The following is a 26,200-nucleotide window of genomic DNA, read 5'->3' as shown; positions in this document are numbered from 1 at the left end:
ACTCGCTGGGAGCTGTAATATGAAAACACCAGCCTCTCCTTTGTTTCTTACATTCACGTGCCTGGTGATAATGATTATTTTCTTAGTGGAAAATATAGTTACCCGTGGAGGCATCGATGATCACAGGGGAACTCCGGGCATTGCTGTTCAGGGTGTACAGGTGGATCTTGTAGTCAGTGCCCGGTTGTAGACCTGGAATGTGAAAAGAGATGGCTTTTACCTGTTGTTACTCTCCTGGAAGAATTTTCAAGCTTGCCTATGATTTTCTTGGCCTCTCTATCACCCTGTATTTATGTAGACCACAGAAGTGGTCCACATTGACCAATAAGGTTGAACATGATGTGCTAACTAATAGTGAGAACATACAGCGAAAGCACATCACTGATGCAAATAATTAAAATAAATGTGAAGTACAAAAATACTATTTTAGAAGATGTCTTCGAGAATGAGGGAAGGCCACCTATTGGCTGTGTGTTCTCTTGTAGGGTAATCAGAGTACATTATTGGACACCTGAAATCAGAATTTAAAACCTCCATAAAACCTAAATTGACCCAGATTTTGACTGTTCTCTAAATACAGTTTAGATCTTTATCAAATAGTGTTGTTTTCATAAATTTAATCATTTTTAAAATTTAACGATGTTAATGCTAAGAACTACACACTGTTTTGCTTCTTTTGCTTTTAAGCATTATTTTATACTTTTTTAAACGAGAAAGCACACAGTGATGAGAGGATAAATTTGGGGAATGAAACTCTGGGCATTAGACAAAATCAGGGATGCAAAGAATAAAGTTATTTCTGATCAGAGTGTGACAAGAAGCTTTTCAAGCTTAGTTATCATAAAATATTGAAAATAAATTTCAACAGTGTGAGTCAGAGAATAATTAATGCATCTGTTTACACTGTGAGAATTAGTTAATGGCTGTGGTCAGCGGGGGACGTCCCCTGACCTGTGATGGTGTAGCTTCTGACATCTGGGCTGATGGTCCTCTGTACTGGGGTCTGGCCGGTGGCTGGAATGGCATCAACTTGGAAGCCAGTGATCGTCTCAGTCTTGGTGCGCCAGCTTATTGTGATGGTGGTCTCAGTGGCGTCTGTCACACGGGCCCTTCTGGGAGGGCTGACATCTGCATAAGATCACAGCCGGAAGTTAGTACCCTCTCGTTTCAGAGATGTGAAGTTTCAGTACTTTAAAACATGTCCTTACTGTACACCATATACATCCCTTTAAAAAATATATTCACTAATTATGTATATATTTTTCCTCTTTGGCATTCAGCTAGAAAGGTCAATAGTAATTACGAAATATGAAAATATTCCTATCGCATGCCTTTTCTTTGAAAACTTAAAAAGTGTTAAAAATACTACCAGGTGTTCCTAAAGCTGACTGTCCAGTATTCTACAAATACCTCAGTAAGTGTTAAAATGATTAATTTACTGCATTAAAAATATGTGTGGAAGGAATTATAATAGCATGGCCAGCTAGCCACTATACACCTACAACTAGTATTACTGCTAGTATTTTGTTATTTTTATAGGCTTCATGTCTTTTCTTTCAACAGAAAAGATCCCTATTTTATCCTTACTTCATAGATGACAAAACTTTGACACTTCGTGTGACTGCTGAAGAACATACAGCCTAGGTACTGATATAGCAGAAAAGTAAAATCTGGGCGCGACTTGGTCTCACATTTATTACACTGTTTAAACACAGCAGAAGCCAGTGTCCTCCCCAACTTAATTACATGGAAACAAATTCTACCAAGCAGAGCATAAACTTGCTGTTAGTCTTAATCTTTAGCACCAACACTGGAACATTATGAAATGATTACCTTTTATGTATCAGTAGAATACTTACTAGAGGGTCATAAAAAGGGACAGTCAAAAAGACAACCTATTGCATCAATTTTCCAACTGGGACTCCTTCCACTGTTCACTTACTGATCTAAGAAATCATCTACCCTTCCTTAATTTTTGTTTAGTCCCAAGGTTTGTCGACACTGAGACGTTTCGCTACTTACTCTCTAGAGTGGTCACGACTCCTTGAACAGGCCTGCTCGTCAGTGTATCCTTGAGAGCATAGATGCTTACTTCATACTTGGTGGCCACCTAGAAAGAAGGGCATGATGAGCCTTAGTAGCGTCACTGCATGGACTCCAGGGAGTTTCCCTGCAGCATTAGGAAAATGTAATGGGTATAAAAGAAAACAAACTAGCAAACCACAACACTGGAGATTCCTAGATTCCCATCCGTAAGTGATTGACAACAGATTAAATGACATGAATTTTAAGATGCTTTTAGAGGTTAACCCAAGTAAATCATAACTTATATATTTATGCTAAACTGATTTTTTAAAAATGAGTAAAATGGGTATTAGCTTATTTTTTTTTCCGTTTGTGATTTAACAGGTGAAAATCATGCATTTTTCTGATCATAGAGAGGCAAAGAGAATTCTGTTCTGTCTTGAACCTGTTTTCTGTAATTTCCCCTGGAATCAGTCTTATGTAAAAATGTATATCAGTTCCCTAGGATCCTAGCTAGTTTTCTGAGCACATGCCTAAAAAGATTTTTAAATATTTTGATGGGTATAGGATCCAGTTGTGTTGGTCTAAATCAGAATATTTCTTGCTGAGGTAACACAGCTCAGGAAATAAATAACTCAGGTCAACTTATGCATTCGGCCTATAGGTATATAAATTGCTTCTCCTATACATACAAAAGATATTTCTAAAAAAAGAGCACAAAACCTGCAGCTAATTATAAAAATTCTGTTCCAATGGTCACCTGGAAAGGTTGACATCAATGTAAAGGAGTTCTATTGGTATAAAATTCTAATAAATGTATTTGATGGCAGAGGAAAGAATGGAGTTCAATTTATTATAACGTGATATTTCCACCAGCTCATATACATGTAAGAGAGGACCTACACTTTTATTCCAATGGTAAGTCACTTCTTACCATAAGTCCTGACACAATCACTGATGAGCTGTCAGGAGAAAGGTTAATTTCTTTCATAGGTCCAGTCTTCTCCTTGGGGGTCACCCTCACTCGATATCCAGTGAGACGGACGTTGGGTGCTGTCCACTGGGCGCTCAGACTCGTGGGTGTAACCTGAGTAAACCTCAGGTTGGTTGGTGCAGGAATGGCTGTCAGGATGGTCATTGGTTAAAGGTTATTTTATAGGAAATGGGGAAAAGGAGAATTAAAGTGAATTCCAAAAAGAAGAATGCATTGTTAGGTTAGAGGGAGTCCCTGGTTCACCAAAGATTTAGCACAAGAATAACAAGAGGGGATACAGAATGAAGAAAATGTACATTGAAAATGTGTTTTATATCCACCATTTCTCAGAATCACTGTTAACACTTGAATAAATGTTAGAACTCTAAGAGACTTTAGGTTTTAAAAGGTTTTTTTCCCCTTAAAAAACAAAAAAGTTGAACTGGCTTACTGGTCAGTACAATTGATTTTTCCATTGGTCTGAAAAATGAGCAATAGCCCTTTTCCATATAAACTATCTCTGTATGGAACACCATTTCAGAGTGTTCCATCCAAATAAAAGATATAATTATGTTTTTATTGTCTCTTTATTTGGGCCCCATGGCAGATATCACTACTAAATTTAAAGTATTTTCTGTGGTGCAGCATAAGGAGAAAATTGGCTCATAATAGAAGCAGAAAAGAGAAGCAAAGAGCAATAATACAGATTGTCACCTCCAGGGTTTATGCTGTCACTAGGACACATCTTTAGCATTCCACTCTGCTTCAGAAATAAAGCAAAAGTGGATAAAGAATTGTGGAGAGCAGGCATGGTGGTACACGCCTGTAATCCCAGTACTCTGGAGACAAAAGCCTGAGAATCGGCCAAAGTTCAAGGACTACATAGTGAGTTCAAGGCCAGTGAGATCTTGTCTCAAAAGGCCAAAAAAGAAATGTGGAAAGCATCTGCCCTAATAACTGCTTCCTATGCATCTGAATCAGAATCCTTTAAGCAAATTATATAGCAGTACATGACATCTGACCAGAGAAGGAAGCTACCACCCATGTGTTCTCAGAATCACGCTGCTATGAAATATTCTAAGTTGGGTGCTTTTTTTTAGAGTGAGCTCTGTGATACCAAACATCTTTCCTTTGTACTTAGTGGAATCACAGCTTAGGAAGTAATCATAGCTTAGGAAGTAAGCCACACTAGATATCATCTTCCAATGTCTCGCTTTATGGCTTTGGTTATAGGCCAAACTACTCCAAATTCTTTTTATCAAACATATTTATTTAAGTATCACCTAAATTTTATTGTTTATTACCATTCCTCATTAAAGAGGGTCATGTGTAATAGACACAACTTCAAGGGCTGTGTTTTTCCCCCTTACATGGGTATCAACAGCTCTATCAAGTACCATTTCAGCAAGGCATAAAGCCACTGCTCCCATGAGCACCCGGGGGTGTGAGTACCGATATACCTGTGGACTGGGTTCCAATCAGGGGCTTGCTCTCCATATCATCGTGCAAGGCAACCACACTGACTGTGTACTCAGAACCCGGCCTGAGGCCTTGCAGCTCGGCAGTGTCTTCTTCACCATCAGGTGCAGGGAATAGCTCATGGATTCCATCCTCAGGGCTTGAGTAGGTCACCCTGTACCTGGAAACTTGCCCCTGTGGGCTTTCCCAGGCAATTTTGATGGAATCGACATCCACATCAGTGAATGTCAGTCCTTTAGGGCGATCAATGTCTGTTAGGCAAATTAATGGTAAGAGGTTATGTGAAAAGCAAGTTGTGGAAAAAGCATTTTATTACAGGCAAAGCGATTTTGCAGATACCATTTCCTTCGATAAATTAAACTCCAATTAACCCGCTATCAAAATGAAAAATAACTTGACATTTGCTTAGATTTTTTTGTTTAAAAAATACTTAATGTCTCATTATTTATTAAAACCTGGGTGAGAGACATATAGATACCCTGCAAAATGTTCCTGAGAGATTTATTTATATTAATTTAAAGATATTATACCAAGATCTGCTTTTGCGATGTGCGGTTAGTCTCATAGACCTGGATTTTCTGTAACTTGGAAGCGGCAAAGATGATTTTAGTATTACATTCAGACTGCTGTAACTTTTCTTAAACATGTCTTTCTCCCTGTCTGTGAAGTATTCATATTAGACATGGGTCCAGCCACACTCGTCCTAACCTCCTAGCTTACTTCAGCCGACTTTACCATCCAGTTATAGAAAAGGCAGGTCTAAGCAAAATACTGTGTAGATTTGCTATAGGCAAATAAAAGATTTTGCTGAGGCCGTTTAAGCAAAAGCAATTCAAAGCACGTAACTATGGTAGTTCCACAACTTCTTTCCCTTTGAACTTATTACTTGGCACTGAGAAGGAAAAATGCTTGTCAAGGGCTCAGCTCAAAATACAAAATAAACTATGAGTTGGTTATCCTATGTATAATGGCAAAAGAGCGCGTTCAAACACCTAAGAATAAAATTTGACCTTGAAAATGGAAAGCAAGCATTAGTTACGTACTGGTTACTGCAGTTTGAACCAGAGGCTGGCTCTCTCCGTTCTGATTTTGAGCATAGACACTAACCACGTACTCCACAGTGGGTTGCAAGCCTTCAATGGTCATTTCTGTTTGATCTGCAAAGGGAATGGAAAGTAATTGTAGCATCTATATAAATCGAGGCAAGTGACTTGTAGAAATTGATAGTAAGCACATGGTAGCCTAAAATATTCATTTCCAGGATTTTCATGGAAATATACAGGATTCACACATCAATTTTCTCTTAGACAAACCTGTTCGTTGCTGGTACAAATTTGCCATATTGGATGAAAGTCACACTCAAAAATAACCTCTAGAACTTAATAGCATGCTCCAACAATTAATGATGCTGCTCTCAGAAAAAAAAAAAGAAATTAACTTGACTCTAAAGAGATTGCCATAACATTCTAATTTCACTTTCAATAAAAATAAAACACCAGCACTACAAAGATTTTAAAAATTAGCATATCCCTCTCTTCTTGGTGTGCACTCCAAACCACAGAGATGGAGCTAGTAATTCAAGATGTCCCTACTGCTAAACAGAATGATATATGTAAATCCATGCATCCTAAAACCTCCACTGAGGAATGAGCTTATGACAGTCTTGGGCCCTGAACTCATGAACGGAAAAACTCTGACCGATGATATGAAATGTACAGTACTCACATTAAGGTAGCCATTTATTATTCTAAAAAAAAAAAAAAGAGTACTTCATCTACTCTGTTTATCCTGCTGGATGTGATATGTTGGTTTTTCTTACCTGGACCTGCAGTTTTAGTTTTTGATGGTCCTGAGCCATTTTTGGGAGTAGTAGTCACTCTGTAACCAGTAACAGGAGACTTTGAAGGCAGCCACCTGATGCTAATGCTATTGTCCTGAACATCAGTCACTTGCATCTGGGATGGCTTGTCAATTTCTACAAGTAAAAGCAAGAAACCAGTGAAGTCTCAGTCCTTGAGGACAAGACTGGAGAAATCCTTGTCTCTAGTTCTGGTGCATATTCAGATGATCTTTTATTTAATCTCTCCCAGTTGGGTTTTTTTTTTTTTTTTTTTTTTTTTTGGCAAGAATAAAGATGGAGATTGAGGAGAGGAACATATATCCAGACACCATTACAACTATTTTCAATATGATTGCTTCATTCACAAAGAAGCTACAAACTAAACAGATGTTTGTCTTCTTACCTATCAACTTTCCCATTAATTTTTTTTAACAAATATTTTTTAAATATCCTCTATGCCTGTTTCTATTGCAGGCATATGAGATAGACCAATTAAATACACAGACAAAATTTCTGCTCTTGGAGCATATCCTTGCATATTTGGTTGAAAACTTGTTAGTTGCAGGTGCTTTTAGCTACAGGCTGTTGTCTTATTAAAAAGGAAAATAAAAGCCAGGCGTGGGGGCACATGCCTGGAATCCCAGCTACTCATGAAACTGAAGCAGAAGGAGTACAATTTTGAGGCCCGTCTGGACGATGTAGTGAGACCCTGATGCAAAATAGAAAGGAATGGGATTGGGCAGCTGTAACGCAGCTCTGTGAGTTCAAATCTCAGTTCCCACCCCAAAAAAAGCCAGATAAAAAAAAAGATCGAGGCTAGGCACGTAGCTGAGTGTCCAGTGACTAGAGCACTTGTCTAACTTGTCTAGCAGGTATGAAACCCTGAGTTCAATAATTAGCACCACAAAGAAAAAGGGAAAAACCAATTTCATAATGAGGAAAACATGTTGGGAGGAAGAACTTTGCAAAAGCTGTCTAAATAAGTAAACTTGCTATCATTGCAGAGGAAATATTTATACCTGTTCGATAATCTATGGAAACTGGCTTGCTGCTAGCAGGGCTGTCCCCACGGCCGGTGACAGCATACAGAGTGATGGTATAATCTGCTCCAGGCTTCATGTTGCTGATCGTAGCTGTGGTCTGGGTCCCAGGCACAGTGAACTCCTGGACAGGGCTATTTCCTCCTGCAGGAAAGTTATTTCAGTGTGAGGGCTTGGCATTACTTGAGGGGATTACTGATGAATTAACATATCAAAGACAGTATGTACATCACATCTTACTGCTTATTCCTTTTTAGAGTGCTATTAATAGAGTCTGAACAGGAAGGTGTATTTACGCATGTAGTAAACCTTGATAAGTGTCTAAAAATTAGGAGAAAATTGTACTTAATGCTATTTTAACTTCCAGCTTTAAAATGTGACTGAGTTGTAGATGAACATCAAAATGAGGAAGCAGGTAAGCCGTTGCTAAACCTAGGTTTGCACAGATTACATCCTTTTAAAAATTTTAATGGAATATATTTATGTTAAACATAAGGATACAGAAAAGTAAAAAGAAATAAAAATCACATTTCACCAATGATTTTGTGAATTTACAATCTTATTTTCCCTTAGCTCTGCTCTTTCCCCATCATTGTAGTCCAAAAACGATTTTTTAATCTGAATTTTACAACCAGTTATATCATAGATAGTTTCCATATGTTCCTGGAAAAGGCAAGTTCTACTGAATGGACTTCCCAAGGTTTCTTTCATTTCATATCCACTGTGGAGCTTTCAAGTGACCCATAATACTCTGATCTGGTCAGAGAATAAAATAGCACAGAAGTACCTGTTTCGCCATAGGTGACCCTGTAATACCGCACCGTGACGCCAGGAGCATCCCACGTGAGCATTACGCTACTGGGGGTGGAGGCAACAACTTCCAGGTCCCTTGGAACATCAGAAACTAGAAAAATGTGGGACATTTGTCAGACCCATAACTTTGACACAATACTCAGATTCTTTATGTTCACTTTCTTCTATATAAAATGTAAATATTATGCAAGTTTCTTAGAATTAAAAATTACAAACAGTTCAAGGTACAGTGGGCCCTTGGTTCATGAATTTAACTCGTCCCACGATTCAGGTGGCAGAATTCATTCCACAGTTCTGGTTGCAATCTGATTCTGCCACCAGAATCATGGCAAGAGTTAAGTTTGTGAACCGAGGTTCCACTGTAGCTAAGGAAACCATTCAAATTAATGATAAAATGATTATCTCAAATTTACTGACGAATTTTTTGCCTCAACTTTTTACTCTCCCATTTGAGGCTGAGGTAATAGATATGATGATACCTCTCCTGTAGGTACTTCAGCAATGATCCCCCAACAGTAACTGCACTATTACACTACAATTATATTTTAAAGGGAACATTAAAACAGTGTTACATTTTCTGTATTTTGAGTAAAAGGTTAGTTATTAGAAACACTCAGTTATCTAAATCAGGTGAAAAATTTCTTGGAATAAAGAACTTATACGCTTATATTCTAAGAGAGTGATTTTTCTGCACACGTTCTTTCTTTTCCCTCTCCAACTTTCATAACCAACCAATCATGGTCTATTTTTTAAGAAACGACTGACTTGAACAACATAATGCTATTTCATAGACTATACCACATTTAGAAGAAAGGCCTTCTAATTTCTTTGTAGACTGGAAAACAACTTACTTGTTGATTGTTGGCCAGTCAAGATAGGGCTTTCCTCTCTGCCATGAAGAGCAACAATGCTGACCACATACTCGGTGCCTGGATGGAGGTTGGTGAGGGTGATAGAATTCCGAGAGGGGGGTACTCGATCTTCTCGGGGTCTTCCACCAAGATGCTCAGGATGATGGCGAATTCTGTAGCCAGTGATGGTGGCTCGAGGAGCAATCCAGTGGACAGTAAAAGAGTTGGCAGTGATATCAGAAAAGTCAATGCCAGTTGGGGAATCGAGACCTGTTTTTTCCACCCATGGGAGGAAAAGGGGGAAAAAAAAGACAGGACACCACCAGCTTAGGTAGGGAGGCAGGTGTAGGGGAAAGTCACATCAATGATTTTGTCTTTTCTCATCTGCGCGACCGGCGTGCTAGAAACCTCAGGTTATGACATGCTAATTTGAAGCCACATTTATTTTTTTCTTTTGCTAAATAATACAAGTGATTTATTTTTGTCATTACAGTAGGTTTCTGCATCACATTTGAAGATTAATGTTGGAGATATTGTGGAAATTGATATTTTCAAGTGCTTTGGTGTTTAAGTATTGTGTTTCCAGCTTATAGTATCTCTCAAGGTAAGGCAAGGTCTGCCCATTCTCAAGTTAAATGTTTGGCTCCCAAGGAGGCTTTCTATACTCCAAAAATAAACAAGTAAATAAATAAAATAAAATTGATTGTCAACAGTGTGGTAATGATGCCAAACACAAAAAAGACACCTGGACAAATTAAAATGGAAGTAATTGCTCATGAATTAAAAACTTGGCACAATAACTCAGTATTTCATATGTTTTCTTTTTAAATTTAATTTTAAAAACTTTTAACATTTCGTATTGAATCACTTTAGCTCTCTGGAACTTGGAACAAATTCCTCATAACATTTATAAGTCTATGCAATAATATAATTATTAAACCAAATAGAGAGATTCAACTCCTTTTTGGAAGTGGAGTAGAAATAAATTAATGAATATACTAAACTGAATTTTTTTAGAGGGAAATTAACAGAAGCACTCATATTTAAGAAAGTATATAATATTTATGGAATTCAATCTACTTTTTTCTCATAGTACAAAATAATATCCAGCAGAAAACATAAACTTGTTGGCTTAGTAAAGGAGGAAAAATACTTAGATGGCAATGATAGCACTAAGTGAGCTCTTAAACAGAGCTGTCTAATGAACAGAGATATCCACCAACTCTAAATAACAGAAATTATGAGATATTCTTCTTGGAAGTTTTTTTGAAAGGACAGACAACATAGTTCCCGAACTAATTTCAGTTTCTCTGGAAGCAGGGTACAGAATCTTAGCAACAGAAGTGGTCATTAGTAACTAATTTCTGAATAAGATTTATTTTCATTTTCAAGACCAATAATGAAAAAGTAATGACAAAGCTATGCCCATTACCACCAAAAAGGCAAGATGTACTTTCAGAAGTAGAATTTCATTTTGTCATTTAAGCTGTTTGGTGAGAGAGCCTCTGAGAAGCAGGCACGGGCAGCAGGACTCACCTGTTTTCTGTCTTCCCCTAAGAGGGATGCTCTCGTGTTGTTCGTAGACACTGGAGACGCTGACTAAATAATCGGTCCCAGGCAGCAGGTCTGAAGAGAGAAGTTGGATTTATCATAGACTTGTGCTTGAAAGCACGAAAAACCAAAATACTCCAGCGACTATTTCAACTGAGAAAATAGCCAAGCATTCCGTCTTGCAGCCTACTTGCACCTAAGTAACCACTGCCGCCTGGAGATGGGACTGTAACTGCGGGGAGGGAAGGGTCACCTTGCCCTGCAGCCTCTCAGAGCCCTGCTATTCGTTCCACCTCCGTGAGTGTGACTCAGCAGGGTCCGCAGTGAGAGGCAGCTGCTGCATATAATATCTCTTATCCAGTTGGTAGTCCTTTGGAGCGCGCAATGATAACTGCTGTGGGATTGTGCATATCCCTTTGCCCCTCACAACAGCCCTGTGAGGTGGCTTACTATTTTCTAAAGCAGCTTTATGCCATACAATATACTGTGCACATCTAACTTGTACAGTTTGGGAATTTTGCCACCCATGTGACTTGTGGGACCAGTCACCATATTCAGCGTGCAGAACATATCCATTACCTCTGAAAGGTTGGCTTCCTACAACTATCCCTACCTAATAAAGAAGAAAAGTGAGTTACACACAAGTTATATTCTTTCATTTACTTGCCCAAGAGCATTCACAGGTTGACCTCATCCAAGACCAATGGTCTTAACAATTAATGTTTATTGGAAAAGAGCTACACTCGGAAGGGAAATAAATGGTTCTGTCATATTCAGCAGAAAACAGTACTTTGGAAAAGTTTACTAAACATTTCTGAATATTCTTTTCCCACATTTTGATACACAGTACCTAAAACTTATACGGTGAGTTTCCTGGCCTTTGCACTCCTGCGTAATGGACGCTTACTCCCTTGTCTGTTTGTTGTGTGCCCTTTGGTCTTCTGCACAGGACTGAGCAAGGTTTATGAAAGACTAAGGGACTGGTCTTCTCCCTTCCTACTTGGCCAGGGGCACTTTAACAACATCTGGAGACCTCAGCTACTTCATCTTTAACACAGTCACTTCTTAAAGAGGGAGAATGCTATGCTCGAAGCATAGCATTGGGACAAGAAGCTCTTGGGACATGATTAACATGGGACTGGTCTTGGCTAAGCTGAGAATGACATGTGGTACAGGGCCTTGTATATTGAGTAATGTGCAAAATATTGATTCCACAATGTTCTTGAAGAAAAATAGCCCTGCAGAAGTAGCCATGCAGATATAAGAATGTTTTTGCCCTTGGCCAAAAAAATAAGACACTAAGATCATGATCATGCTTAGCTGCCTTTCTTTGTGTTTGAATTTCTAAAGCATTTGGGAAGGGAGAGAATGTTTTCAGAACACCATTTGGGAATGTACCTAAATTGTAACTTATTTTTCCCTTATGTGGAATCTTTTGCTGTTTTTACACATTTTACTACAATAAAATATAAAGTGAAAATAAGAAGCAGTGTTAGACACAGCACCATGTTGCAGTCTACTCGTATTTTCTTTAATAAAAAATGCCTGTTCCAGAATGGTAGGAACTAGAAAAAGACAATTTCCATAAACTGTTTATTTAATGCCAGTTGTTTTCAAAGTCCTCAGCCTCTCAGAAATCGTGCTAACAGATGCTTTTTGAAATACAAATTAAACTTCTCACTGCACTGCATCCTGGGCTCTCCAAGCAATCAGTCACTGTTTTTAAGTTTTCAAATGCTAAACAGATTACTTGCTGATACTTAAAAAAAAAAATCACTACCAAACAGATATGTGACACTCCTTTCAATCTTCATTTTTTTCTTCTCTAAATATTCTGGTTTACTCATATAATTTCTCTCGATACCCACTATTTTTAAGTGCTTCTTTGGAAGTACAGTGTGTTTGAAGTCTTACAACTGAAAAGCTGATGTTTTCCAATATGAATTTTAGGAAGTTGTAGATATCAAAGGTATATCATGATAGCGATAAATATACATCTTTCAAAGTTTACAGAGCAGCACATTGAACAAGGAGTTTAATTTGTAGCTCTGTTGCCTTCTCTTGTTGCTCCTACTTGAGAACTCAGAATTTATTCATTATGCCCCAGGTTAGTATTTATTTGTTTGTTTGTTGTCTTTTTTTTTTTTTTTTTTTGGTTTTCTTCCGGTACCAGGAATGCAACTCACGACCTTGCAGGCACTTTGCTGCTGAGCTAAATCCCCAGCCCCCAGGTTGCTATTTATTAAACAGATATGTTTGAGTGCTTACTTGTTAAGACCACTGCATTGTCTGAAGGAGAAATTGACAACTCTGCAACATCCTCCTCATTTTTCACAGGTGAGTAGCGCAAGAGGAAGTTGGTCAGCTCAATGGATGGAGGGGGAGCCCAAGTGACACGCATAGTGTCTGGACCAATATTGGTGAACCGCAGGTCAGTGGGAGGAGGGACAGCTGGTTTCAAATAAGACAGAAGACAAAATTAATGTAATTTTAAAGTTAAAGCAAACAAAACAGCTGGAAAGGTAAAAACAATACTTCATGCATAAAGGGGGACAGTCATAATCATGCAAATCATCTAAGCCTAATCTAAATCATAGTGTACTACTGTTAAAAACAAACACTACTCATAGTATTGTTAGGCCCCTTTAACCTTTCTGCCATCATCAGTGTATGTTAAATTATAATTTTAATCTACTTTGAAATAGGTTGATTTATGTACACTATTAATACCACTGAAGTGTATTTTATTCCAGGCTGAAGAGGCTTAAATTGCCACACAGCAAAAAGAAACATAGCAGTACTTTCCAAAGAAACACATGCACACAGACAGAAAGACACAAGGGTCCTGCACTTCCCCCCTGACGTGAGATGTCTACAAGCTGGTGTACAGCTACAATTCATTCAGTGACTTCTACTTACAAGTGAGAAGGTTCATGCAAATTGGTTCTCAGCATGTTTCTTACCATGCAGGGCAGAGAACCTTTAAAAATGTTGCATGCTGGTCCCCAGACTCTGGTGAAAGAGGAGGTTCTTTATTTTGTCATAGCAAAAAAGCAATTTCTCTAAAGTGGATGCCTGAAAAGTTTGATTTCTTCCACTTTAAAACAGCCCCTTCCACTGTACCCTAAATTTTGATGGGCTTTTAGTGAGCTCTAAAGAAGGAACATGGTAGAATTTATCTAAAGGGAGAAGGAAGAGCATATGGTGTATTTTGCAAGTATACCTCTTGATAGTAACTGGTGTTTATCACACCAGAGGTTTAAAAAAAAACTCTAGGTTTGCAAATTTAATATAACTCTTGTAATTTATATTTAACAGGTCAGATCTAGATTTCTCTAGATTTCTGTGCATTTTTTCAGTTAAGTGGAAGTACACTGAAGACTAGTTGCACTTGTCAATTTAGTTTAGCATATGCATTCGGTGTCTTATCCCTTGATCCACCCTATCTTTATCTAGGTGGCCACTTGTTGGCTTCCCGCTTGAAATGTCCATATTTAACCAGAGTAGCTGGCGGCAGCATGCAACACCATCCATGTCTCAAACACAGAAGTTTTCAAAATTCACCCGTTTGCTGTGTCAGTGTAGTAGGGGCACTCTCTCCGCCATTAATGAGAGTGATAACGCTGATGTCATAGTCAATGCCCGGCTCCAGCCCTGTTACTGTGTAGTATCCTACTGAGGAGTCCACAAAATCTTCAAATATAGGGATCCCTTCTCCTGCTGCAACTACTGTGATGCGGTACCCAATAATGGTGGAAGAGTTTAGCGGGGTCCACCTCAGGCCGATGCTTGAATCGGTTATATCAACAAAACTTAGGTCAGTGAGCTGGGGCACCTCTATTGAGTTACAAAGCAAAAAGGGAGCAAAAGAAAAACGGAAGCAGAAAAGAGGAAAAAATAAAGCAGTGTATATCAGGTTACCAGTAGTACACTTGGTGGAATGGTAAAGCAGTGATGGTAATATGCAACCTGTTTCAAATTATCTGCAAAGACTTCCTAAGTCTGATGAATACTTTGTTTCCCTGGGAGAATAAAATAGGTTACAGTATTCTTTAGGGATTTTCCTGTGCATTTTGAAATGTTCCTTAACAGTATAGATTGAACTTCTTAGATCCCTAAAAATCATAGGCCTGTTTAGGATGTCAGAAACATTTTAAGAAACTATACATAGTATCTACAGTCAGTATCACTAATGTTTCACTAAATCCAAAACTGTTTTAGTGTAAAAATAAAAGTTTACATATAGAAAAATGAAAAAATTGGGGGGCCAATACATTGTTTCCTCCCCCATGCAAAACTCATGACAACATTGTGGCCATGATGCAGTATGAGTGTATGATGTGAAATGTGCCATTCAAGGCAAGGACAGACGGGCCTGATTCTGAGGCCACTGCCAATATTTTAAATTCATAATCACAGTTATTCAATTAACATTAGAAAATGTATACCAAACAGTGCAAAGGAGACACAGTCTGTCCAATGCTTTCATTCTGTCATAATTCAATTTTGGACAATGAATCTGCTAGTTCATAGATCTGCCTTTCAATTAATTCGTAAGAAAGAATGTCCTAGGACTGGGGATGTGGCTCAGTGGTAGAGTTCTTGCCTCACATGCATGAAGCCCTGGGTTTGATCCCAGCACCGCCCCCAAAAAGAAAGAATGTCCTGAAGGCATAGCCTTTACTTTTCTGCTTTCCCAATTGAAAAAAAAAAAGATTTGAAGTGCAAGATAAAAAAATTGAATGTTGTCAACCAAGTGCTATTTCAGTGCTCACATACAGAGACAAACATTTCATGGATAGCTGTTGGAAATTGGGACGGACTGGCAGGTAAGGCACAAATGTACTGATGGGATGCATTTACCATATTCCTTTTAGCCTGTCAGCCTTGAGTACTGATACATGATGTTGTTTTAGTAATATTTCCACACGAGCGGACAGTACAGAGTTAATGCCATGGTTGCCACTCCATTGCATACCCATTGCAACAAACAGCATCCCAGTGAAGCAGACAGTGAAGCAGTGTTAACAGCAAGCCTTTGTCCAGACAGTCGCTTTGACTTCAAGGTCATGGAGAGTGCACTTGGGAGGTTGGAATGAAATCCCAGCTGTATTTGATATGCTCAACCATTTGGGGATTAAGATGCTAATCCCTACTCTTTCTGAAACTACCACTCTGAGAATAACAGCTTATTTTTCCATTACCTGGGATGATGGTATCAGAGATAGGGACACTTTCCTTGTCATCTTTGACAGTGTAAACACTGACATTGTATTCCAGGCCAGGACTCAGGTTTTCAAAAGTGCAGGAACTCTGATCAGCATGAACCACCTCTTCCAAAGAATATCCTTGCTGCCCATTTGTAGGGGTGGTGGTAATTCTATAACCAGTGATATCTGCCGGGAACGGAAGAGAGGTTATTGCACACAGCATTTACACCCGCAAGTGGATTACACTAGGCTCCAATAAGGGACCCACAATGCAGGATGGGAAAAGGCCTCAGCACCTATTGAAGACCCACTGTCACTCAGGGCTTGCAGCACCCTGAGGCTAAGATATTGAGTGTCAAGAAAATCTGGACTATCACAGTAAATGAAATAAGCCAATTAAGGAAGACAAATACCATGGTTCTCACTCATTTATGACAGCTAAAAAAGTCATTGTCATAGAAGAGAGTAGCGTAATGGTCACTAGAGACTGGGAAGAGGAAGGTAATACAGAGAGGTCAGGTAATACTACCAAAATACAATTCCATTGGAGCAATTCTGTCTAGTATTCCATAGCACAGTGCAGTGACTATAGTCTATAATAATTTATGATATATTTCATAAGGAAGAGTCTGAAGGTTCCCATCACATAAAAATGGTAAACACTTGGGGAGATGGAAATGTTACCTTGATCGTTACACTCTGCAATCATGTATCTGATTTTCCTACTTATCCGTAAGTATGAACAAACATTATGTACGAAAAAAAACCACGAAAAAAAATATGATTAAAAACATAAAAAAGAAAATTGGGGGAAAAAGAGGAAGCAATTACCAAAGATTTTCCTGTTTCCAAATTCTATTCTCCTATTACTCTACCCTACTTTTCCTTAATGGATGGTCTGTAAGGAGCTGAGAAATATCCCATTTATCCTATTTTACCTGTTTCATGTGGAACTGCTTTCAACCTAAGCACATTCCTCAAAGAAGACTCTCAGAAAGATCTAAACCTATGGGATTTTCAGTAAGAGAACCAAAACTGGTGATACTTATTCTAGAAAAAGATATTCATTATTAAAACTTCAAGAATCATGAAAATTGGGCAGTAGAGAGGTTGAAGAGGACAGACATTCAAATAAATACAGCAAAGACTAGAGATCTGCAGGCCAGATTAAAAGTAAAATTAAGAAAGTATAATGATGTTAAACTTACTGAAGGACAAACAAGGAAATGACAGTATATTTTGTCAGTAGGAACAAAGTGAACACTAAAGGGGTTTATAAAAGGAAATCCAACTGGATGGGAAATAAATATTAGGTCATTGCCTTGGTAGTGATCACGTGAATGGCAGGCTAGGCCATTAAGCCTGCATATGAGTGATTCTGTTGCCAGCAAACATGAAACTTGCCAGTTTCAAGTTGCAAACTCAGCTGGAAATAGCATCCTTTTGGCTTAATTATGTTTCTACAAATACTAGAAACTTCCCTGAAATCCTGCTACTTCAGGGAAAAATCAAAAAGTATATTTTGAGGGAGTTTTCTATGATTTCAGACTAAATCAGATTAAGAGATTATTGCCTTATCTGCAAAAGTAAGAATGTTATAAGACAAAATCTTTTACAAAAGCTTTAACAGTAAAGTTAAAAATATTTAAGTAATTAAATATATGCCTCAAATTAGGAAGCAGAGCAGGCAAGTATGAACTCTACATGAGTTGAAATTTCTATTTGGTTTAACTTAGAATTTTCTCAATAATGAGGGTGGTGACAGCAATTTCTCCAATATGAAATAATACGGTTACATGTAAATTAACATTTCTCACTTAAAGAGACTTTCATGTGGTTTTGGTTTAGGTATCCAAAAATATCCAAAATTTCCCATCATCGCCATGGTACATCATGCTATTTGAATACTGCCATAGCTATGTTTCATCTATTTTGGGATTTTATATACTTTTCAATGTTTGAACGAGTTTAGACAGCAGCTTCTAAATATTTAAGTATCTTTAAATATAAAATAGTCATGAAACTTGTTAATCAAACTTCTCAGTATTGAGTATCTGAAAAAAAATATAAAAACAATAACAGTAAAATTCCCAGTAAGTGATACAGGGTGTGAGGAGTCTAAAAGGTTAGACTCCCAATTCTGCAATCTTTACAAGGCATGGCAGGAAGGATGCAGCCCAGTGAAAGAACCTGGCATGCATGAGGCCCCAGATTCCATCCCTAGCATGGCAAACAAAACAAAACAAAAGAAACAGCATGTGACAGTCGATAGGTCAGTTTTTCTCAGTCTCATCAGTCCACTCATTCTGTAAAATGGAGGCCATTTCTGCCATTTATCACCCTTACATTTCTGGGATCGGCTCATGACAAAACACAGACAGCCTCAGTTCCCTCTATGGATTTAGCCAATGTATATTGAAACACTTTTTTAAAGATTTCATCTGTATTGAACCTGTACAGACTCTGTCCTTGTCATTCACTGCTTCTTATAAATGGTAGTTGTTAATGCACTAAACAAAGGGCATCTTCCAAAATGCTTTTCCCCAGCCTCGTGATTTCCTGCGGCTGTATAAAGATCTGCCTTTCCCCAAAGCTTAGTGTACAATTATTCTCTTTTCTGTGACTTAAGGAAACATGCATTAAAACACCCCATCTGTTACTCTATGATATACTTTCATGTGCTTCTGTATTTTTTATGGACAGCTGTTACTTGAGCTCTTTCTTTGGAACCCATCCTTTTCTGAAAGGAATAGTTTCTGAAATATTTGTCTTGGGAAGGCATTGTGCAAACAAGCTCTCGATCCGCCCCAGACTTACCTGGCGTGGCGCTCCTCTCCCAGGAAACTATAAGCACGCCAGTGTCAGGGTTTGCTTCCAGGTGCAAGTTTGTGGGTGGAGACAATGCTACACAGAAAGGAAATTTGTAGTTTAAGCAACTTGGCTGGTGGAATGTTTCTTTTCCTTCTCTTTCTTCTTCCCTCTCTCCCTTCTTCCCCACCCTTTCCTTCTTCCTTTTATCTCTCCTTCCTCCCTCTTCCATCCCTCCATCCCTTCTTTTCTAAATCAGTAAAAATACAGAAATTATACTATGAAAGCACGGTCAACAATAATCATTTCATGGAGTCTTTTCTTAGGATGAATGATTTTGCAATACTGAAGTTACTTCCATTTTGCTAGTTCATATTATTAATGGAAGGATCACTTCTGATGGTACGGTACAGTGGTGGTGAACCTATGGCATGCATGCTGCAGTGGACTGCTTATTATCACTGAAAGCTCTGAAAGGTTTGCCATCGCTGGCAATAGTATATATTACATGAGTTAAACTTGCTACCCTGAATTTTGAAGTCACTAATTAGTATGAGTGGGATATTTGACCCATACCTTTCTCATAAGTAAAACAGTGACATTGATATTATACTTTTTAGAAAGCAGAGCAATTTTACAAATGAAAATGAAAAAAAAAAACAAAAAATAGGAACTCTTCTTACGTGTCACCACTGTGTTTATAATCGGCGCATCCCTTTCTTGCCCGTCTCTCAGGACTTGGATGGTGTAGACGTATTCCACACCTGGAGTCAAGCCAGACACAACAATGCTTCCCGAGTCTGAAGTCACTTCTCGTGGGGCCTCACCTCCCTGGCTTGGTCGTACACCCAGCTAGAACGAGGAAAGCAAAATAAACACCTAGGACAAATATTTCCAAAGCTGAATTACTGCTAAAAGGTTGTAGTTTTATTTTTTGTAATGTGAATCCCTTGGAAATGTATAGTGGACTTTTGCTAAGGAATGACTAACTTTACACATTAACTGGAAATTTCTAGTAATGGGGAGCCAGAGTGGGAAAGGTATTTCTTCAAAATAGCATTAGATGGTTGCAATGAAAGATTCCAGAGAAATGTTGTTACATACTGTTTTGCTTGATAAAGAACTTGGATCAAAGCAGAAGAATATAGGGACTTTAGATCACATAGCAGTTGATTTCTATTTTCTTTGTATTGGAAGAAATTCCCTAGGGTCTCTTTAATAAGTTATTCACATTCAATTCACTTTCTTAGTTGCCATTTAAAAGTACGACCCCAATACTCTGGTTTCTCTTCAGATCATACAAATCTTTCGCCTTTTAAAAGTACCACATTAACGCCTTGTATTGAAAAAAAAACACTACTGTTAAAAATATGTTCATAGCTTCAATTGCAGGATAATATATTAGAAAATAAGAATCAAAGTGAAAGTGTCCATAGTTTTAAATCCTTCTAAAATTCTATTTCAAAAACTCCTAGGTAACATTGTGTATCAGAGTATTCAACTATATCTAGAAATCCTTCATATATTATATGGCTTCTGAAAGTCAGGTTGATACTGTTAAGAGAAATTTTAAAAGTATACTGGCAATCTTCAGAAAAAGTTCTCTGTATTTAAAGTAGCATAATCATTTTGAGCAGCTGCAAACTTAAACGGAAGTGGCCTTTGGTCTACTTTTTTTGAAATCATGGAGATCCTGTCTTGGTTTTCAGTCACAAAAAGTAATTTTCTCTTCGTACTCTAAATACTAAGGAAAGGAGTTCTTTTAAATCTATCCATTTGTATTCATCACTTCCCTAATATCATGACTTTAAAGAATGTAAATCTAGATATCTACAAGGAATACCTCAATCTCAACTTCTATTAAGAGATTTACCCTCAGGGCTTTGAATAAGTTGAGATGAAACTGAATGGATAAAGATGTGACTTTTAAGTGACTCTGAATTTAGTTGGTCCCCCTAAATTTGCTTTGTGAACTCCTGGGCACCCATTTAGAACTACATATCAAATGGAGTTTTCCTTTATTTTTTTAAAAATGCAATTCCCTTGGGGGAAAAGAGAAAACAAAGTAACATCAACAAATAACAGCTCCATGCTAAACTAATGTTTTCTTCACTGTAAAGCACTCACAGTTTTGGTCCCTCCTTCTAGCAATTCAGTAACATAGGTAAGGCAGACGTAGAGCTATGTCCCACAAACTTGCACCTGGAAGCAAACCCTGACACTGGCGTGCCTACAGTCTCCTGGGAGAGGAGCACCACCCCAGGTAAGCATGGGGCAGAGTGTGAAGGAAGCAATGAAACCCAGTTTCCTGCCTCCTGAGCAACCTATTTTTACCACATGCAAAAACAGGAGGGTAGCTCATATCATCATCAGATAAAACCAGAAACATCTGCAATTTACCTTAAAACCAATTCTTGGAGCAGGGGTCCAGGTGATCACAATGGTGGTCTCAGTCACCTCTGTGTTGTAAGGTGGAATGGAGCTCCCAGGTTGCACTGTGAAATGAACCAAAGGATATATTCAACCTTACCTGACTGCAGCCAATAAGTATTTTTATTGAGAACCTCAATTGAATCAATCAGGTGGAGATTATAACCTGTGTTTCTTTATTGGGTGAGAAGTTAAAGAAGTCAGTGCTTCTCAACATTAAGGTGCCACACAGATTATCCAAGACCTGGTGAAAATATGGATGCTAGCTGGGCATGGTGGCACACACCTGTAATCCCAACACTCCGGAGGCTAACACAGGAGGATCGTTGTGAGTTTGAGGCCAGCCTGGACAACAAAGTGAGCTCAAGGCCAGCCTCTTAGAAAAACACAGAAAAAAGAAAAAAATGGATGCTCATCCCAGAGGTCCAGCCTGGGGCTAGGAGTTTGCATTTCTGACAAACTGACAGACCCAATTCTGGTCTATGAATTATATGTAAGTAAAACAAAGGGCTGTATGACCTCAAAGGAAGGCTCTTTGAACTCCTTGAATTTCACAGTTTGTCTTTTTTTATCATTGTTGGGATCTGAGTTTGGTGGCAACTATATGATCAGCATAAAGTTCTTTATGAAACATAAGCTGGTTACCACAAAAGTGATATCATTTTGTTTGTTAATCATTAATTTAAGAACAATGGTGAAATTATAAATGTGATCTTAAAATAGCTCTATGCCAAACTATTCCATAATTATGACCAATAATCTTTGGTTACAGTAAGAAATGCCCTTGGAAGTTTAAAGAAATTTTGAAACCACCTGTGCATTTTAAATTCTAAAGATTTATTCCTATTTGACCATTCATTAAAAATAATACTATAGAAATGTAATATTTTACCCATTAGAATTTGGAATCACAACACAAGTTTCTTTTGAATCTCCAGGTATCCTAACACCACTATTATTCTCTTAGTGAAAATATTATGTAAAAGAAAAAAAAAGTGTATTTATACACACAAGATAGACCCCACAACCTTATAAATCTTATTATAAATTTAGAAAGATGAAGCCTCAGAAGCCAAGACGTTTGTGTAGGATGAATGAAGTTCAAGGGTTTCATAGCCCCGGTTTATGCCTTCATAGTTCCTTCCTCTGTATATCTAAATCCAACTGTTCCCACCTGGGCTGTGGACGCTGAACACCTTTATATTAAATCATGAATGGCTAGTGAGACAAGGGTTATCCTTCCGAACGACACGGAGATTAAAAGTCTTCAGATTCCCATTTGTATTCAGCTCTGGTCAATTGTTTCTTCTGGGCCACCAGGGAATTTAGACCCAACATTGCAATTTTTCCTGTTTTCAATTTGGATTTTAATGTCTCATGTCTTATTTTTATTTTTAAAGCACTACATAGGAAAAAGTTGGTCACTTTGGAGAGATCACTTCATTTTATTTATTTTGGAGGGGGTTGGTGGGAATTGAACTAGGATTTCACACTTGCCAAGCAGGCATGGCGCCAGTGAGCTAACTCCACTCCCCTCCACTGCACCCCCTGGCCCTATAGAGACCACTTTAATGGCTGAATTGAGGTAATACTGGTTTAGTGAGTTGTTTTAATGTCAATTTGATGGAATTTGGTGAAATACGGGCCGTCACCCATGATGACTTTCAGTGTCTCTAAAATCACATGCCATTCTGCTGCTGCTGATTTTGTCAAATGCCCAGGCCAGCCCTGGTTGACCATTTTTAATGGTCCACAAGAAATAATTCAGGGAACAGTCAATTTCTTTCAATGGACATTTGTGAAAGCTACAACTTTTTCCCAAATCACATTCTCCCCAAATGTCCTGAGCTTGAAGATGGGGTATTTTCTATTGCTTGAGTCAGCCAGCTAAAATGATGCTCTCTGTCTGGGAAGGCCATCCCACGAAAATCACCAAACCACAAACCCACAAGCTGATGTCAAACAAAGGACATGACTGTGAGTATGAATTATGGGTTCTGGCAGGTCTTGTTAGGTGAAGAAGAGCCTGGCTGGGAAAGAAATAAAATATGCCCTATCAATAAAGGAGTAAGCTGAATTTTCCCCAGAAATAGCCTATTCTCCAAGCTTTTCTCACCTTTGCTCTTAAGAATTTAGCACAAGTTGTAAAACCGAGAAACATTATTCCCAGAATTCAGTTTAGTAAGATAGTTAAAAAAACCTCCAGAAACTTAAAAGTAATTTTGAAAACATGCAAGCCCTGCTGATGTTTAGAACCTTGGGGAGTCCTTGAGGTTCACAGAAAGTTGTGGAACTCCTTGTTTAAATTGGTTTATGTACATCTCAGCTTAGCTGAACTGTTTTCATTATTATGTGTTCTTCAATCACTCATCTATTCAACAAATGTTTTATGAAATGTTAATCTTTATCTAATAAAATTACTTTTACTGTCATACCTTAATTCAAGTGTAATGATTTTTCATATAAGTACATATAAATTTTATTTATTGTTAGTTCATATAAACAGATCTAATAATATACCTAATATGTATACCAAAGTCCCCAAAATGTTAGAAATACCTTATACTTACCTACTCCCTCATTTAATTATTAATATTTTTCTTTAGGCACTCTAGTCAACAAAAACTACATAAAACATGCCTTAGGTTAAAGAATGAAAAAGACAAGTATATAACTTTATATTTCACTAAAAAAAAAAATCTCTGGCAAGTGCGAGGTGCTGAGTTCGATTTCCGATATCCCACCCAAAAAAAATGTACTGAAAAGTAACATGCAGTGAAATCTCTATTCCCATAGTGAAGAGCATCTGTACAAAATACACATTTACAAGAAATACAAAGACATTAATTTCATGCGAACAGATATTAGACTTTCTCAGAACCATGTAACATAAAATAGAATTTTAAGATGAACATTCTTTCAAATTAAAAGCAGATTTCACTTGCTTATGATTAACAGTTACTTAAGAAAAAGTCTTCACTGGCCAAACTTCATAGACAAAATATAAAAGCAAGTAAGCCTTTGGTAAGTTATGGATTTGTATGGAAAAAAGCTTATAAAGAATTTTCTTTGGGAAATAAATTCCATATTAAAAACTGAGCTTGTCTTGACTTTTTGAATGCTTTTGAGCATCTATATTTTCAGATTAGTCAAAGAAGATTTGATGAAAGCTCTTGGTAACTTACAAACTAGTACATAGTTGCAATATATGCTGAAAAAAATGTGCTTATGTTAGGTGCTCCCATAATTCAGAATGTCAAGTTGAAAAATAATGTAATGTTTAGTAAAAATAAGGGGTCTCATAATTCTTTGTAATGTAAATGGAATGTCTTTAATAGAAATCAGCTTGTGAATAAAAGGCCTTTATTGTGATGTAGATACGTAGGAGATTTAAGACCTTTTCCCATAAAATGTAGAGCAAAAAATAGACATGACCAAAAATTATGTTAGTATTTTTCCTCTCTGTGGAATTTCAAGAGTTTTAAGGAGAAAGAAGAAAAAAGCAAAAGAAAGAGGAAAAAAACCCTTCTGTTCTGTAGAAGTATTTTAGTCTTCTGCAGCCAGCACTCTTGAAAGTCATCATCCTTAACTTTGTAATCTACTAACTGGTATCCATTCAATCTGTAGCTTTGTAATTTTGCATGTAGCTATAATGCAATGCCCAAAGTAATAGGATGGAGACATGGGTCCTGATTTCTTTTGTCTCAACTAGTATTTGGCAAATTTATTTTACACGACAGAACTCAATTTTTCTAATAACAGAATGCTTTTACCCTTGGTCCTTAAAGTGCTGTCCAAGAAAGAAAAGAGGAGATTGGCAATGTATACAAATCAACAAACTGGGGGCTGGGGATTTAAGAATCAACAAACTGGGGGCTGGGGATTTAAGAATCAACAAACTGGGGGCTGGGGATTTAGCTCAGTGGCACAGCACCTGCCTGGCAAGCACAAGGTTGTGAATTCAATTCCCAGTACTGGAAAAAAAAAAACCCCCAAAACAAAAAAAACTGCTTCCCTTATCAAGAATTTTTTTTTCACTGCCAAAAATTGAACCCAGGGCCTCACTCATGCTAGGCAAGCACTGTACCACACTCCCAGCACTTATCAAGAAAATTTTGCTTCAGAAAAGTACATAGTCAAATTAAACACTGCGCTTTGTGACTTATATTCTGGCATAGACTTCTGGTCCACTGCAGACCAGAGACAAACAAATTATAGGCCAGCAACCAGTCCTTGTATGGAGCACACTTTTAGTAGCATTGCTTTAAATTATGTACTGAGTTTAAGTAAATTTGTAAAAAAATGAAAGAATAAAGAATGTAAATATAGTTAAGAACCTATGATATCACTAAGGAGAGACATTTAACTTTCAGCTTACGAGTAGTGAAGACTCCGGTGGCTTTGGGGCTCTGCTGGTTGCCTTTCACCGCCACAAGGGACACAGTGTACTCTGATCCAGGCTGCAGATTCCGCAGTGGGTACTTGGAGGCAGAGGGTCCCACGTTGTACTGCTTGGGCTGGCCTCCTCGGGTCAGGCCCACGGTCAGCCGGTAACCTGTAATCCGGGCCCGAGGTGGCGTCCAAATGACCAGAACAGTTGTGTCAGTCTCATTGGTAAACTGGAGATTAGTAGGAGCATCCAATTCTAGAAGATGAGATGAAATGTGTTAAGAAATATTTAGATCAATAGCGATCATATCGAAATCCTAAAGCTTGACTATCTTAAGTTTCCTCTTCTCAAAGTTGAAATTAAAGTAGAAGTCAAAACCATGTAAAAATTGAGCCTTAGGGGATGGGGATTTAGCTCAGTGGCAAAGCGCCTGCCTGGCAAGGGCAAGGTCATGAGTTCGGTTCCCGGTACCGGAGAAAAACCAAAAAAAAAAAAAAAAAAAAATTGAGCCTTTAAGAGAATCCTGTATAAAACTTTGCCAAAACTGTGTGTCAGTCATGAGAAATTGTTGACCTTCTTCACTTGATTGTCCTGCTTTGGAAAGAATAATTTTCCAAAAAGACTTTCTCGTCACCCCAGAAATTATATTTACTTTATAATGATGGTATTTTTCTAAAGGGTGAAATAAGCACTTGCAAATCCCATAGTTTACTCTGTTATGAGTCAAAAAGGTTACAGGGAGAGAGAGAGAGATGCCCCAAAATATGAAGGCAAGAAGAAAATTCTACAA

The 26,200-nt window shown here is 37.9% G+C and overlaps 1 protein-coding gene across 12 annotated transcripts in view; it reads right to left on the bottom strand.

The window, feature by feature from the left end:
- The window catches only part of Fn1 (fibronectin 1), a 65,350-nt gene that overhangs the window by 12,368 nt on the left and 26,782 nt on the right, over positions 1-26,200 (bottom strand). For 4 of the 12 annotated variants that reach the window (XM_005396902.2, XM_013520688.1, XM_005396905.2 and 1 more), the window contains exons 20-37: positions 25,399-25,665; positions 20,991-21,085; positions 19,274-19,442; positions 18,600-18,686; positions 15,777-15,968; positions 14,137-14,409; positions 12,841-13,023; positions 10,558-10,647; positions 9,022-9,291; positions 8,145-8,261; positions 7,337-7,501; positions 6,297-6,452; positions 5,521-5,634; positions 4,459-4,728; positions 2,960-3,147; positions 2,023-2,110; positions 952-1,128; positions 103-192 (exon numbers count right to left, since the gene is read on the bottom strand). In XM_005396902.2, the coding sequence (XP_005396959.1) occupies positions 103-192; positions 952-1,128; positions 2,023-2,110; positions 2,960-3,147; positions 4,459-4,728; positions 5,521-5,634; positions 6,297-6,452; positions 7,337-7,501; positions 8,145-8,261; positions 9,022-9,291; positions 10,558-10,647; positions 12,841-13,023; positions 14,137-14,409; positions 15,777-15,968; positions 18,600-18,686; positions 19,274-19,442; positions 20,991-21,085; positions 25,399-25,665 (2,991 nt within the window). The remainder of the gene's footprint in view (positions 1-102; positions 193-951; positions 1,129-2,022; positions 2,111-2,959; positions 3,148-4,458; positions 4,729-5,520; positions 5,635-6,296; positions 6,453-7,336; positions 7,502-8,144; positions 8,262-9,021; positions 9,292-10,557; positions 10,648-12,840; positions 13,024-14,136; positions 14,410-15,776; positions 15,969-18,599; positions 18,687-19,273; positions 19,443-20,990; positions 21,086-25,398; positions 25,666-26,200) is intronic. The other 8 variants (XM_005396903.2, XM_005396904.2, XM_005396912.2 and 5 more) reach the window with 3 other exon arrangements.

The sequence above is a fragment of the Chinchilla lanigera genome, unplaced genomic scaffold, assembly GCF_000276665.1.
Source record: "Chinchilla lanigera isolate Chin_1 unplaced genomic scaffold, ChiLan1.0 scaffold00056, whole genome shotgun sequence".
In the NCBI taxonomy this organism is placed as follows: domain Eukaryota; kingdom Metazoa; phylum Chordata; class Mammalia; order Rodentia; family Chinchillidae; genus Chinchilla; species Chinchilla lanigera.
Note: the sequence above shows the minus strand (reverse complement) of the source record. Positions and strands in the feature narration are given on the sequence as shown.